General features: G+C 41.7%; 1 protein-coding gene across 2 annotated transcripts in view; it reads left to right on the top strand.

The window, feature by feature from the left end:
• Nucleotides 1-633: 633 nt before the first annotated feature.
• The window catches only part of TMPRSS7 (transmembrane serine protease 7), a gene marked incomplete at both ends in the record, with an annotated part of 49,821 nt that continues 34,368 nt past the window's right edge, over nt 634-16,086 (top strand). The window contains 6 exons of one of the 2 annotated variants that reach the window (XM_079923026.1): nt 634-681; nt 2,908-3,121; nt 8,859-8,989; nt 12,318-12,385; nt 13,937-14,130; nt 15,398-15,436. In XM_079923026.1, the coding sequence (XP_079779152.1) occupies nt 634-681; nt 2,908-3,121; nt 8,859-8,989; nt 12,318-12,385; nt 13,937-14,130; nt 15,398-15,436 (694 nt within the window). Of the gene's footprint in view, nt 682-2,907; nt 3,122-8,858; nt 8,990-12,317; nt 12,386-13,936; nt 14,131-15,397; nt 15,437-16,086 lie in introns of those variants that run through there. The other variant, XM_079923027.1, reaches the window with a different exon arrangement.

Genomic DNA, 16,086 nt, shown 5'->3' with positions numbered 1-16,086 from the left:
GGCTTGAGATGCCAGCAAGAGAAATGGGTGTGTGGGGGGGAATTTCTTTTCTTTTTTTCTTATTGAGGTAAAATTGGAATGAAACATTATATAATTTCAGGTGTACAACATTATAAACTGATATTTATATACACTACAATGTGATCATCACCCTAAGTCTAATCACCATCTATCACCATACAATTCACCCCCTTCACCCATTTTACCCTCCCCTGGGCAGCATGGGGATTTCTAAGAAGCAATGCTGAGGGTTATACATTAGCTCTCATAATATACTTTAGTAGGTGCAGACAAAAATATAAATGACTTGTAAATATTTGGGGGTTGTTGGACTGTATCCTCGTGAGGCAACCTTGCCTTGAGGCTGGGCTCTGAGAGGCCTGACTCATATTAGGGTAACATTAAAAAGCCTTTAGTTTGGGTTTGCAAGGCTCTCTGCTAGGTCCCTTTAACATTCACTATATAGTAATGAGGCAGCTTCAGTTTCTGAACTGGAGCCGGTGGAGGTAAATTGATTCCTTTCCTCGGAAAGCTAGCTTGAATGTGGCAACCAATTCTTCTCAAGCGGGAATGTAAGGGGCTGAAAACTGGCTTGGAGGTACCTCTGGATGTTCACCTGCAGAACAACTAAAAATGGACAAAGAAAACAACGATGTTTCATCCAAACCTGCTGATGTGAATGTAAGTACATCGAGAGAAGCCTTCTCTGTTACTCGAATGCCATTTATTGCTGACCCTTTTAGTAAAATGAGACTGAGTTACTTTACAAAAATAAAGGAAACAATAATAAAATACGTAGCTTTCCTTTGGAACTTAATGGATTTTACAAATTTGAGCTTGTTTTAAAGTGCTGTACTTGGCAATTGATTTGCAGCTGTTTTTCTAAAACTCCAGGGAAATGGTACTGATCTCTACACAAATTCCACTTTAAAATTTAATCAGGGCTAACTGAGACTGCCTATAATGTGTTCCCACACTTAAAGACCAAACCTTGACCTTGTCAGTTCTACATGGGCTAGCATTTCTGTGTGTTTTCCTTTTTTACTTCTTGGGGGGAATATTTGAAAGTAGCTTGACACTATAGTCAAGTCATCCAACAATAGAATAGTTTTCTCTTTAGAAACACCATCCTCAGTCCTGCAGGACATCACATTAGATGAGATCTGGTCTAGTTCAGTTTCAGCAGGAGGCATATAAGCTACATTTCACTCCAGGGGTTGACAGGAGTGTTTGGCAAAAAGAATGAGGGAGCCATGAATAATTTAGAATGTTCTTGGCCACATATTATCCCATTAATTGGTAGGATTAAAGACTGGAAGACATGTACTTTGTAGGGAACAGTGAGAGAGAGAGAATGAGAGCATTCTTAGAGGAGAGCTCGAAAGATTATTTCTTTGGAACTGGTGCTCCATATTCTTGCCTTTAAAAGAATGTGTGTTTAAAAGTTATTTTGTCACTGAAGTTTAGTTACCCTGACATGTATAAATCTCTCCTTCAAAGAAGTTAAACTCTCACTTACATTATTAAAGAATTGACAGCATCAAATGACAGAGGATAGAGGAAAAAAAGAGGAGGGGAAAGAGTTAAATAATGTATTTTTTCCTGTTGCACAGAACACCTTGCACTAAACCCGGTAATTTTCTAATCTAACATGAGTCCCCTATTTCATTCTTTATTTTTTAATCATTCTTTCATTTGTATTGAAAACCTGAGTCACTGACCAGTTCAGTGGCTGGCTTCGAAGTGTATGCTTGTGAGGCAATGGTAAAACAATCAGTTTGATCCTTGTCCTGCATCTCTACACAAACGAGAGCATCATCCTCACATTTTTCTTCCTACTGAAGCTGAATCCAGCCTCTGTACCCCAACACTGAATTAATTTTTGGAGACAGAGTTTTGGGTGAAGTAGAAAAGAATAGCTTTATTGCTTTACCAGGCAAAGGGAGCCACAGTGGGCTAAGGCCCTCAAAACTGTGTGTTTCAACCTGGAGGGGGTAGTGAGGAGTTTTATAGTAATGGTTCAAAGAGGGCATGATCAGCTCATGGACAATCTTCTGACTGGTTGGTGGTGAGGTAACTTCTGGTTCCAACCCATCTGGGGTCTATGTGTTTGTGGGCAGCATACTGTTAATTTCTCCTACCTGGTGGGGGTTTCAGTATCTGAAAAACAGCTCACAGATACTGTTATATATATCCCTTGATGGGGAACCAGGACCCTGCCCCAAGGCTGCACTATTGTTTCTTTTGACTTTTCTTCCCTTGTCTCTGCATCCCCTCCCTTCCCTAATTAGCAACTGTTTGAACCAGCTTGTTGGAACTCAGGGGAGGTCATGGAGGCTGAATGAAGCCTATTTCCTGTAATCAAGAAATGGGGGACACAGAAAGGCTTTTGTGCCCAGGAGTCCCACAGGGTCCTGCTCGGTATCATTACCATCAGGTCACGAAACCATAATTAAGAAATCAATTAGTTTCTCTGAGAAACTTACTTCTATTCTTACTTTCAATCTGCCTCAGCCCAGAAGACACTGTGGGAGAAAAGCTATATCGTACAAACACACACATCCCCAGAGTGGTGGACAGATGAATCAACCCCCATAGAATCCTGTCTGACCTTCAGGTCCTCTAGTCTACGCTCCATAAAATTCAGGCCTATCCTCTACAGTGTCAGTTTAGCAGAGTTGGAGAGTTGAGGGGACCAGTTGAGGACCTGGGAACCATATCACTAGAGTTCATATACCTCCTGTTTTTTTCTGATTGGTCTTAACTGTGTGATTCAATGCAAGTCAATGCTTATGTAAATAATTTGGCTTATTTAGGCCTTTTAGCATCAAGATTCTCCTGACTAGGTGGTTGCATTTAAGCTCTAGACTACTTCTAACTGTTAACACCTCTTTCATTCTTTTGAAGATATCCAATATCTCAGTTCAGGTGGTCAGTGCCCAAGGGAAGCTGCCAGGGAGACGACCACCAAGAAAACCCGTCAACAAACCCAAACCCAAACCCAAGAAGCAACTCAAGAAGAAAGCTCCCTTTTGGAACGTCCAAATCAAAATCATTCTCTTCACAGTATTTTTGTTCATCTTAGCGGTCGTAGCCTGGACACTGCTGTGGCTCTATATCAGTGAGTTGAAATCTGTGTACCTTTGGGGTTAAGTCTTGCCTTGTGAGTTCTGCATCAGCAATGCAGGCCTGATCTGACCTTGGGGGTTTCTGATAGAATTTTCTTATTTCTCAGACTGACAGTCATTTTCAAAACTGTTGAGGTTTTAAGGAAGAAGCCAGAATTGTCTTTCCCATTTCTTCTTTTACCACCACTGCTTTCTTCCCAGAGGAGCAGAGATGGGGGAATAGGATGAGAAGAGCTGAGGAGAATGCTCAGGAGCTTCTGACTGGTTCAGAAATGTAATGCATTTTTAGCTTTAAAAAATGAATGGAACGCTAAGCTGTTTTATTTCCTCATCCACCCACTGCCTGTTTCTAGGCAACCTTAGATTTCTAGCTCCCTGAGCTTCATTTTACTCATGCGTCTTTCTCTCCTCTGTTTTTTTTTTTTTTTTTTTTTTTTTGCGGTACGCGGGCCTCTCACTGTTGTGACCTCTCCCGTTGTGGAGCACAGGCTCCGGACGCACAGGCTCAGCGGCCATGGCTCACGGGCCCAGCCGCTCCGCGACATGCAGGATCTTCCCAGACCGGGGCACGAACCCGTGTCCCCTGCATCGGCAGGCGGACTCTCAACCACTGCACCACCAGGAAAGCCCTTCTCCTCTGTTTTTATGTTTTTATTTATCCAATTGATTGTTTTTGTCAGTCTTATTGATCCTTTTGGATAGGAGTCATAACTAAGTTCTTCCTTAGAGAGTACTTACCCAAGCAGCTCAGTAAGTACAGCATTTATTGATTTATGTTGGACTTCCCACCCTACGCATATTAATATACTTGATACAAGATATGTGTACTCTCAAAGATATTAAAATTTGGTTGGAAAGCTAGATTTATAGGCAAAAAATGAATGAATATTGTCTTGAACAGTTCAGTTCATTTACATATAGAAATTGACCACCTATAATTTGTGTGGCACAATATAAGATATCAGGCACACCAAGATACATCTCCTACCTTCAAAAAGCTCACAGATGCATTTTTCTACTTTCAAAAAATCTCATAGTTCAGTACTAGAGAGGGAGTGTGAGTTGACTTTTTTTTTTTTTTTCTCAAGCAATTACTTTGCAATCACAGAAGGGAGACATCCAACAACCTGCCCAGGGATAGAGTCTAGATAAGTCTTCATGAACTGGTTCTTGAAAATTCATTTGACACATCTTGGGAGTGCCCACTATGAGCTGAGCTCTGTGATAAGCATGGAACAGAGTGGTAGACAGGAAAGAATCTGTCTTTACAGACTAGTGGGGGCTGTCAAGTCAATGAGCAATTAAGAAAAACACAAAAGACACACAACCCCAATCCAGAGCAAACCAGTTTATTTCCCTTCAGCTCTCTGCCAGCCCTAAACTGATATATTTGCATTGCCCTTGCATTTTTGTACAAGGTTTCGGGACATCATTGTGAAGAGTTAATTTGTTGGTTGTGTGAAAATCAGTTAAGGGCATTTCAGCAAAACAGACCAGTACAAGCAAAGGAAAACTGGTATAAGTAAGTGAGAATTGTTCAACAAAAAACAGGGGTTAGTTTTGGTAGATGAAATTTGGGCATGGAGGGTGGCCTTGAGAAATGTTAAAAAACAAAAATTCAACCAAGTAAATCTGATGATCTAATTGGCTTTATTCAATGGCAGCATCCCTTCTAGTAAATAAAAGGGCTTTCTGAGGGGGTGTAAAAAATGGAAGGTTTTTATAGGCAGAAGGAGGGTGGGGCAAGGAAGCTATTAGCAAAAGAAAAGAAAGGATTGTTTCAGGCCAGGCCATCAAATTTTGGGGGAAGGGAACAGCAGGGGTCTTTATCATGTAGATTATCACACTAGTGTTGATCAGGAAATTTCTGTTTAAAGGTCACATTCCTTGAGAGAATGTGAAACTGTAATTAAGTCTTGGTTTGCAGTCTTGGGAGCAAAGGACTCCATTTGGGACTTGTGATTTTTTTTTTTTTTTTAACAGAAATGAGATGGACAGCTCATCAGGAAAACCATTTGTTACTGAAAATAAGTTTGTGTGCTCAACACACAGTGAGACCAAATGAAACAAAATGGAGCTTGGGTCAGAGAAAGGTTTATTGCAGGGCCAAGCAAGGAGAAAGGGTAACTCGTGCTCAGAAAAACTGAACTCCCTGATGGTTTTGGAGGAGAAGTTTTTATAGGCAAAATTTGGGGTGAGAACTGCAGGGTGTGTGACTTTCCTCAGATTGGTTGGTGGTGAGGTAACAGGGTGGTATTCCAGGAACCTTGTGCTCATCCTGAAGTTATGATCCTCCACCTGTGTGTGGTCTTAGTTCTTGCAGAAGAACTCAAAGATATTGTTATGTATATTCCTTGAGGAGGAATCAGAATCCTGGACTATAGTTTCTTGATTGTTCCTTTGTTTCTGCATTCCCTCACTTCCCTGATTAGCAGCTGTCTGAATCTGCTCTTTGTATTCAGGAAGGTCTAAGAGGCAGAAGACTTTTTTCTTTTTTTTGCAAATAAGAAAAAGGGAGACACAGAAAGGCTTTTGTGCCCAGGATGGCCCCACAGGGTCTTCCTCAGTTTCACATGGAGGGCTTGTATGTTAGGCTGAGCTCAAGAGTTAGACAAATGTAATCTGGTTGAAGGCTAAATTGATCTCTCTTGCATTGCTTATCCCTTGATTACTTACTGATAGAAGAAGGACGTGTGAGCTTCTAGGTAGAAGTCATAGCTTTCATTCAAATTTTAAAGAATCTGCAACAGAAAAAAAAAATCTAAGGACTTTCTTGGTAAAATCAAAGACAAAAACAACTATTGCTTTATACAAGAGGCCTAGTGAGGCAAGGTGATTTGTCCAAGGTTACATTGATCTTGGGTGGCCTCGGCCTGCAGTGGCTTGAAGTAGAGTTTTGGTTCCCATCCAGGGATTGAGCCAGGAGAGCACCGAATCCTAGCCACTAGACTAGTGGTCAGTGACAAGGCCCTGGCCCTATGGCTTTGCAGAAAAAAGAACTCCCACAAAGGCAGGAAGTAGTGAAACAAGTAAAGTGTTTATTAGGGGAAAAAGAAGTACAGTGTGTGTGGATAGACACATGCGCAGGCTCAGAGAGAGAGTCGCGAAGTGGCAGTTTGAATCACTTTTATGGGGCATTTCTTCCATGTCTCCTTTGGCCAATCATTTTGATTTGCCTAGTTCAGAGTCCATATTTGGTATATCTTAGGATCTTTCCATGTGTGCATGTGCATCTCTTAGCCAAGAAGGATTCAACCAAAGAGGCGTATGGGTAGATTTGGGCACTTGGAGGTCTACGCATGTGTAGGCGGAGAGGTCTCCTGACTTTGAGAATAAAATATGTGGTCTCTTATCTTCTATCTGGGCAGGGCCCAGTGTCCTCTCTCAATTGTCCTGTTATTCCCATCTGGAGTATGGTCCACAGGGAATGAACTCAAACTGTTTGCCTTGAGGGCCCATCTATCTCCTGCCTCAACATAACTTTTGTTGAACCTAAGTTCATGTGCCTGATGTACAGTGAGGCCAAACAAATCGAAATGTTGGGGTTTGGAGCAGAGAAAGGTTTATTTTAAGGGCCAAACAAGGAGAATGGACAGTTCATGCTCAAAAGACCCTAACTCCCTGATGGTCTTCAAGGAAGAGTTTTTAAAGGCAAATTTTGTTGGGGAGGGCTATGGGGTGTGTGACTTTCTTCTGATGGTTGGTGGTGAGGTAACAGGATGGTATTTCAGGAATCTCAACCATCAGCCTTCTGGTTCCAACCAGTCTGGGGTCTACGTGATTGTGCTCAGCCTGAAGTCACCATCCTCCACTTGGATGGGTCCTTAGTTCCTATAGAAGAACTCAAAGTTATGTATCAGATTATTAGGTTTATCCTTTAAGGAGGAACTAGGACTCTGCACTATTGTTTCTTGACTGCTTTTCCTTTGTTTCTGCATTCCCTCACTTCTAATTAGTAACTGTTTGAATCTGCCTTTTGGAACTCAGGGAAGCTCTGGGAGGCTGAAGCCTTTTTCCTACAAACAAGAAATGGGGAAAATGGAAAGGCTTTTGTACCCAGGAGGGCCTTGAAAGGTCCTGCTCTGTTTCAATCCCCCCTTTTCTTTGCTACTCCTTAATCTTGAGGTGAGCAAGTACAGGACAAGAAAGGGAGTAAAGTTTTGGTTAGAGAGCTTAGACATAACCTTGGCAGAGAAACCAGTTTTAGGGGGCTCAGTTTCATAACTTCAAAGAACAAATCTAGGACAGGAGCTCAGGCCTCTGGCCCCTTCCCCACTCTCCACAGCCTCACTACACTACAGGGCTAATGTGAGCCTGGATGGGTCACACAGGGAGGCTGTTCCCTGTCCTTCACAGAAGCTGCACCTTCTTTTTAATTCAGCCATCACTTATTTAGCATTTCCACGCACTGGGCATTGTGCTAAGAGAGATTATTCCCTCCCTCTCTTCCTCTCTCTCTTCCTTCCCAGGAACATTTACTGAGCTTGAAAGCTAAGTCAGACACTCGCTACCCTGTGCTAGGGGTTGAAGGACAAGAATTTACTGTTCATCTAGAAAGACAGACATGCAGAAAGAAGCTATGATACCGTGGGGCATGTGTCACAGGAAAGAAAGGTACCACAGCCATGAGAGCCTGGGAGTGATGCCTCATACCCGTAAGACCTTGTAACAAAAAGGAATGGCTGAAAGGAGAGTCCCTCATCTCCCTAGGCTATTCCCAGGTGCCTGAAGGCATCTCAGACACAGCAATGTCTTTGTCTGTCTTCACAGCAGTTTCTGGCCCACCTGATGCCCAGTCCCATGGTCTTCCCTGGGCAGAGTTTTTGAGCAGGAGTTGATCTCAGGTGGCCTCAGCCTGCATCAGCTTGAAGCAGGATTTCAGTTCCCTGGCCAGAGTTTGAAGTCAGGTCACAGCAGTGAGAGCACCGAACCTTAGCCACTAGACCATGAAGGCCAGTGGCCAGTGATAAGACCCTGGCCCATGGCTTTGTAGAAATGAATTTCCACATAGAGATGGAAAGTAGTGAAACAAGTGAAGTGTTTATTAGGAGAAAAAAGAGTAAGTGTAGATAGACACATGGGTGGACTCAGAGAGAGAGAGATGCACCCTCGTGGTAGTTTGAATCACTTATATGGGGCATTTCTTCTGGGTTTCCTTTGGCCTATCATCTTGCTTTGCCTGGCTCTTCCCACCAGGGAAGTCCAGAAGAGATGTTATTAACTACATTTAGAGCTTCACAGTCTGTAAAATATGAAGCTGTCTAGGACTTCCCTAGTGGCACAGTGGTTAAGGATCTGCCTGCCAATGCCTGCCAATGCAGGGGACACAGGTTCAAGCCCTGGTCCGGGAAGATCCCACATGCTGCGGAGCAACTAAGCCCGTGCACCACAACTAGTGAGCCTGCACTCTAGACCCCACGAGCCACAACTACTGAAGCCTGGACACCTAGAGCCTGTGCTCCACAACAAGAGAAGCCACCGCAATGAGAAACACGTGCACCGCAACGAAGAGTATCTCCCGCTCACAGCAACTAGAGAAAGCCTTCACGCAGCAACAAAGACCCAGTGCAGCCACAAATAAATAAATTAAATAAATTATTTTAAAAAACTGCTTAAAGAAGCTGTCTAAAATAAAATCATTTCAGGACCCCGATAGTGACATATATCAGACAATGCCTCACTGTCACACAGATGGAAAGACTCCTAACCACCTTCTCTCCTCTCTTACAGGTAAGACAGAAAGCAGAGATGCTTTTTACTTTGCTGGGATGTTTCGCATCACCAACATTGAGTTTCTTCCTGAATACCGACAGAAGGAGTCCAGGGAATTTCTATCAGTGGCCCGGACCGTGCAACAAGTGGTGAGGTGACGGGGGGGATCTTGAAAGGCTGGGGAAGTTGAGGTCAGGGGGTAAGGGATGAGGGGTTGGGGTTACAGTGTCACAGGTGAGCAGGGTGGATGAAGGAAGAACTCAGGGAAACATGGGATTTAGCTCATCTTGGTTGTAAGATAAAATTGTTTATTTGATAGAATTGCTTTTTTTTTTTTCTCCTGAAATTAAAAAGAAATGGCTCTCTGAGCTTCAGTTTTTCTTATCTCTAAAATAAAAGAATTGGATCAGGTGATATTTAAGATGCCTTCCAGTACAGAAATTACATGCATACTGATTAATTCTGTGATCCATACAGATTTATTTCAACCTTGATGCACTGGTATCTCTTCACTTAAAAAAAAAAAAAACCTTTCTTATTGTAGAACTGATAAGTATTTATTGTAAAAATTTACAAAAGTACTTTAAAAATATAATCTCCTTTAACATCGTCTCCAGAGATAGAGCCCCTTTTGATTCTGGACCACGTAGACACAGGACATAGGGCAATATTGGAGTATTAGTAGATATTCAGTTTTATAATCTGACTTTTTCCTCTTGACATAAGATTGCATGTCTCTATGCAAGTTCATATTCTTTTTTTTTTTTTTCATATTCTTTAAAAAGCATAAGTTTTGATAGCTTCAAGTTGGCAAGTCCCTTTTTATTGGATATTTAAGTTGTTTCCAATTTTTGCTATTAACAGATAACACTATAACAAAACTGCCATGTAAATTGTTTGTATCTCTGATTACTTCCTTAGCTGATTTCCTAAAAGTATAATTGGTCACACAGAAGAATATTTATCATGGCTCTTGGTACCTATTACCAATAGAAAGTTTCTGCCAGTTTGCATCTGCACAGTAATGGAGAGGGTGGCCTAGCAGTGGCGACTCTCCTGCAGTGACAGGCGCTCTGCAGTGTAAAATGAAGAAGGGCTGAGAGAGAGAGAGAGAGCAAAGACGGTAGCAGGCATAGTGGCTTTTATTGATTGAAGGCCTCCTATATACTGGGTAAAGTGTAAAACCCTTTACCATTTCAATATATCAATTATCCCTCAAATTAGCCCAAGGAGATGGACATTCTTTTAAAATCTCTTTACCATTTTTTCCAATCCCAGGCAGTATTCTTCCTTCAACACCCAAAGCCATTCCTCTCTGCTGCTGAAGTTATCCTTCAAAAATAACATTTCTCCTTTGGCTTAAGGATACAATACTGATTCTTAAGAATAGCCAGATAAAATACTGATTCTTAAGAATAGCAGGCAAGCACTTTTCTAAATCTGTCCCCTGATTGTCCCAGTCTCATTCCTTACCATTTTCTCCCAACAGAAACCTTGTGATCTAAGGCAGTCATTACTTGTGTTATGAATAATCATTGCATTTACATGTCTGGCAGCCCTGGTTTCTGCTGCTATTCACTCAGGACCTAAAGCCATCTGTCCAATTTCTATGGAGTGAAATTCCACCCATCATTCATGACCCATCAAAAAGCCTCCTTCTCTGTGAAATCCTCCCCGGCCTCCTGCAGAGTCAATGCTGGCTTTGTGTAGACCCCATTTGTATAGTTAGTATTGCACTCAATGCATTTTATTATAGTTATTTAACATCCCACCCAAAGAGGTAGGCATTTTGATCACCACTTTACAGATTAAAAAAGAGAGAGACAGAAAGAGAAAAACAAATACCGTACACTAACACATATATATGGAATCTAAGGAAAAAAGAAAAAAAATGTCATGAATAACCTAGGGGTAAGACAGGAATAAAGACACAGACCTACTAGAGAATGGACTTGAGGATATGGGAGGGGGAAGGGTAAGCTGTGACAAAGTGAGAGAATATCATGGACATATATACACTACCAAACGTAAAATAGATAGCCAGTGGGAAGCAGCCGCATAGCACAGAGAGATCACCTCGGGGCTTTGTGACCACCTAGAGGGGTGGGATAGCGAGGGTGGGAGGGAAACGCAAGAGGGAGGGTATACGGGGATATATGTATATGTATAGCTGATCCACTTTGTTATACAGCAGAAACTAACACACCATTGTAGAGCAATTATACTCCAATAAAGAAGTTAAAAACAAAACAACAAAACAAAAAAAAAGAAAAAAAGAAAGAGAAAAACAAATACCGTATGCTAACACATATATATGGAATCTAAAAAAAAAAAAAAGGTCATGAAGAACCTAGGGGCAAGATGGGAATAAAGACACAGACCTACTAGAGAATGGACTTGAGGATACGGGGAGGGGGAAGGGTAAACTGGGACAAAGTGAGAGAGTGGCATGGACATATATACACTACCAAACGTAAAATAGATAGCTAGTGGGAAGCAGCCACATAGCACAGGGAGATCAGGTCGGTGCTTTGTGACCACCTAGAGGGGTGGGATAGGAGGGTGGGAGGGAGGGAGACGCAAGAGGGAAGAGATATGGGGACATATGTATATATATAGCTGATTCACTTTGTTGTAAAGCAGAAACTAACACACCATTGTAAAGCAATTATACTCCAATAAAGATGTAAAAAAAAGAGAGAAAAAGAAAAAAAAGAAGCTCAGCAGGCCTTGGTAATGTGTTCTGTGTTGCACAGTGAATTTAAACTCCATGGCCCATTTTTTTCCACAATGCTATATTATTTCTAAGGTTTTTCGTTTTTTGTTTTTTGTTCCTGGGCAATTAGTTAGGTGATTTTGCTATTATGTAAAAAGGGGACTACAGGAGGAGAAGATTTGGCAGAAGAAATTGGTTTTAGAAATGCTAAGTAAGGGCAAACAGTCAATTGACTGAAATAGCTCTCTTTTGAGATCCATTTATGGTGTTTTAAAAGATCTGGGTGTGTCCCTGGAAACGAGAGTTCTGCAGTGGGATATGGAAGTTGGACTGTGGGCACCACGCGCCCTCTAGCGGCTAATATACATTTTCCGTGGCGTGCATTGGTAGAAGAGGTTGGGCAGAATACCTTGTAAATACGCTTAAAGGAGTTTCGCTTATTCATTGTGGAGAAAATTAACTTTTGGAGTAGGCAGAATGCAGCAGTTAAGCTTGGTTAGGGTGTCTAAAGACAGCAATAAATGAATAAAGGTAGCTGATTAATCTTCACAGAGAGCAGAATGACAGTAAGTAACCCTGATACAGGAAGTAAGAATTTATTTGAATTCAAGGAATAATGTCTGGGTTTGGCCTTAGAGGCCTTTAGTTTGAGCCTTGCTTTTCACCTTGCTAACTGTCAGAGCTTGGACCTACGGCACACTGGGTATCATGAGAGGAAGCCAATTTGAAAGACTTCAGACATCTTGGTTCTTCTTTTGCAGGTAAACCTGGTTTATACAACATCTGCCTTCTCCAAATTTTACCAGCAGTCGGTAGTTGCAGATGTCAGGTAATGAATGTCCCTTGCTTTGGGACTTCTATGTTCACTGCTGTAATACCTCAAAAGGCTGTGGAAGGGCTGAAAGAGAGCCATTCTCAAGTAACCACTTGGGGGCAGTTGTGGGTTAATACCCTTCTAGCACAATAGCAACCCAACTCTTTTTTTACCCCTTTTATTTATTTATTTTAAAGACTTTATGTACGTATGTATGTATGCCTTTATTTTTGGCTGCGTTGGGTCTTCGTTGCTGCGCGCGGGCTTTCTCTAGTTGCAGTGAGCAGGGGCTACTCTTCACTGTGGTGCACAGGCTTCTCATTGCAGTGGCTTCTCTTGTTGCGGAGCACCGGCTCTAGGTGCGTGGGCTTCAGTAGTTGTGGCACACGAGACTCAGAAGTTGTGGCTCGGGGGCTCTAGAGCTCCGGCTCATTAGTTGTGGAGCATCGGCTTAGTTGCTCCGTGGCATGTGGGATCTTCGTGGACCAGGACTCGAACCCGTGTGCCCTGCATTGGCAGGCGGATTCTTAAACACTGCGCCACCAGGGAAACCTGCAGCTGAACTCTTTGTCATGCTATCATGCTGAGTTTTTTTCTTCATTTGCCAAAGCCTGCCCTCTTTCCAGAACTGGGATCCTAGACCTTTGTATTAATGCCACTGGGCAAAATGACCATAAACACGTCCACTATATTGGGTGAGGGCAAACAGAAAACACAGACCAGTCAGTGTCTCTCAAAATATGTTCAGTGAAAAACTGGTCACTAGAGATCTTCTGAGCAAAGAAGGATCTCATGGTCAAATAATTTTTAGGAAACTGTGTGTGCCTTGTACTGTATCCCATCTCCCCCCACCCCTGATATATCTGCAGAGATTCACAATCCGTTTGGGCAGATTAAAGGCACTGAGAAGTCTTGGAGTAAAGCAATTTGTTTCTTCTCCTTCACCTTCCATTTCCCAAATTATGTGCTATAGAACACTATCTTATGTTTTTTTCATAAAATATGACAATATTTGTGCAGGTAGGAGCTCCTACTCCAGGGTCAGATTGAAAACCAAATTAGGCTTGATTCCTGACTTGCTACTCAGTAGCTGTGTGATTTTGAGTTGTAGGTGACCTTAATTTCCTCATCTGTAAAACTGGAAGCGTAACAGGACCTTCCTCAAAAGATTAAATGGGATAAAGCAGCTTTAGCACTGTGTGTGGACATGGTGAGGTATCAAACATTCTAACTGTTGTTATTTGTAATAGCAGTGAATACTGATTGACATCCATAGAAATAGTATATTCTCCATGGAGATGCAAAATATACTAACAGTTCTAGATCTGAACACAGCACAAGAATACACATACCATGATGCTTTCCTTTCCAAATTCCCATGATAGGAGTCAATGGCTTCCTAAAGAAGGAAGTTAGTTGAAAGATGAACTTGAAAGATGTTGAAAGATGTGTCAGTTGAAAGATGTGTCCATTGGCCTCACCTTGAATTTATCACTTGGGTCACTGGCTCCTTATGAAAGTCTACTTCCTAAGAGGTACCTGGACTTCTTTCTCTTTTCACTACAGCAGTAACAACAAAGGTGGCCTCCTTGTTCACTTTTGGCTTGTGTTTGTCATGCCACATGCCAAGGGCCATATCTTCTGTGAGGACTGTGTGGCTGCCATCTTGAAGGACTCCATCCAGACAAGCATCATAAACCGGACCTCCGTGGGGAGCCTGCAGGGTCTGGCTGTGGACATGGACTCTGTGGTACTAAATGGTGATTGTTGGGTAATTCTCCTTCAAGCACTCCTTCCTGCAGCACTCTTGATACTGTCATTGTCGTAGTCAATGTTGCCGTGAAGTACAGTCTTCCCTCTATATCCATGGACTTCGCATTCGTGGATTCAGCCAACCATGGATAGAAAACATTTGGAAAAAAAATTCTAGAAAGTTCCAAAAAGCAAAACTTGAATTTGCCACAGGCTGGCAACTATTTACACAGCATTTACACTGTATTAGGTATTAGAAGTAATCTAGAGATGATTTAAAGTATACAGGAGGATGTGCATAGGTTTTATGCAAATACTATGCCATTTTACATAAGGGATTTGAGCATTCATGAATTTTGGTATCCTTGGGTGTCTTGGATCCAATCCCCTGTGGATACTGAGGAATGACTGTATTCTTCTCCACAATCCCAGTGGAACAGGATTAGCTGAAGACATTGGAGCTACATTGATAAAAGAAGTTGCTAAGTGTTATATACAGTGATTAGACAATAGAATTGGGGTCAGAATACACATGAAAATGAATTTCTTAAAGCGTACCCTTTTCTATATTTAATTTGGCTTCATGCATCTTCAAACTAAGGCTCCAAGGGATAAGGTCCTGGAGAAGGAAAATTTTGCTGAGGTTTACCTTCCTTGTTTCTTCCCTTGTTCAGACAGAACTGCGCCTGTGTTCTATAGTGTGCCCCAATGCTCCAAAATGACCTGCCCAAAACACAGTCAGAATGCAAAGTCCATCATTTATCTTGACAGTAAAATGGTTTAATTATTGTCTAACCCAAAATTTATGCAGTTTTCTATTTTGATTTAAATTATATATATATGTTAGGCATATAGTAGGTTGATAAGTATTTGTAATAAGTAATGAATCAATAAAAAAATCTCTAGTGGAAAATTCTGTACCACATATACTACTTCAGATATAGAACCAATTATTACCATGTTTAGTTGCTTTTTTATCTTCAAAAAATGTTTAAAAGTTGTTACAGCAGATGATTTCAAGCACAAAAGTAAAGAGAATTGTTTAATGAACTCTTACACACTTTGCTCAGCTTCAACAACTATCAACTCATAGCTGTCCTATTTGATGTCTAAATACCTAAACAACCTCCCTCTTACCCCCACAGTATTATTTTAAAGCAAATCCAAGATATGTTGGATTGCTTTTAAAGGACAAGATATTTTTACTAAGCAAAATTCTAACAAAATGAAATGCTGGGACTGATAGTGTTTTTTCTATGTGCTTTTTCAATGCAGCTGGGCTTCGGTCAGATTACTCTTCAACCATAGGATCTGGTAAATTATGTCTGTGGTTTCTCCCCTGCCCTCCAACCTCCCCATCCCCAACTGCCTCCAAATCAGTATCCTTTTGGGCTGTAGTTTTCCTGTTCACATGCTGGTGTTTGTCAGTGTTCTTTCCGTTGCAAGTGACAGATATAGTATATTCAAACTAGCTTAAGCACAAAAGAAACGTGATTGCCTCATATAACTGGGACATACGTGGAATATGCTGGCTGCAGGCATGGTTGGGTCCAGGTTCTAAGATAAAATATTGTCAGGACTCTGCATTTTTGTTTTTTTCTGCTGAGACTTCATCAGGTGGGTTCTTCCAATGTGGTGGCATAAATGGCCACCAGCAGATCCAAGCTTATGATTTATCAGTTTAGCTCCCATGGTGGAAAAAAAATCTCACCTGTATTTTGAGAAGTCCTTGGGCTGAGTTTCATTGTCTCAAATTGACTGACGTGCCCACTCCTGAAACAGCTGCTTTGGCTCTGATTGGTCAGTCTGGGTCGTGTGCTCACTTCTGGACCTAGGGTGAGTTTAACCCCAACCAAGCCACATGGACAGGGTAGGTGTAGTTTCTCAAAGTAAAATCTAGGTGCTGTTATCAGAAGAGATGAGAGTGGATTCCAGGCTGGCAAAGACAGCAGATATTCTCCATG

Source organism: Stenella coeruleoalba (assembly GCF_951394435.1).
Source record: "Stenella coeruleoalba genome assembly, chromosome: 5".
Classification (NCBI taxonomy): domain Eukaryota; kingdom Metazoa; phylum Chordata; class Mammalia; order Artiodactyla; family Delphinidae; genus Stenella; species Stenella coeruleoalba.
Note: the sequence above shows the minus strand (reverse complement) of the source record. Positions and strands in the feature narration are given on the sequence as shown.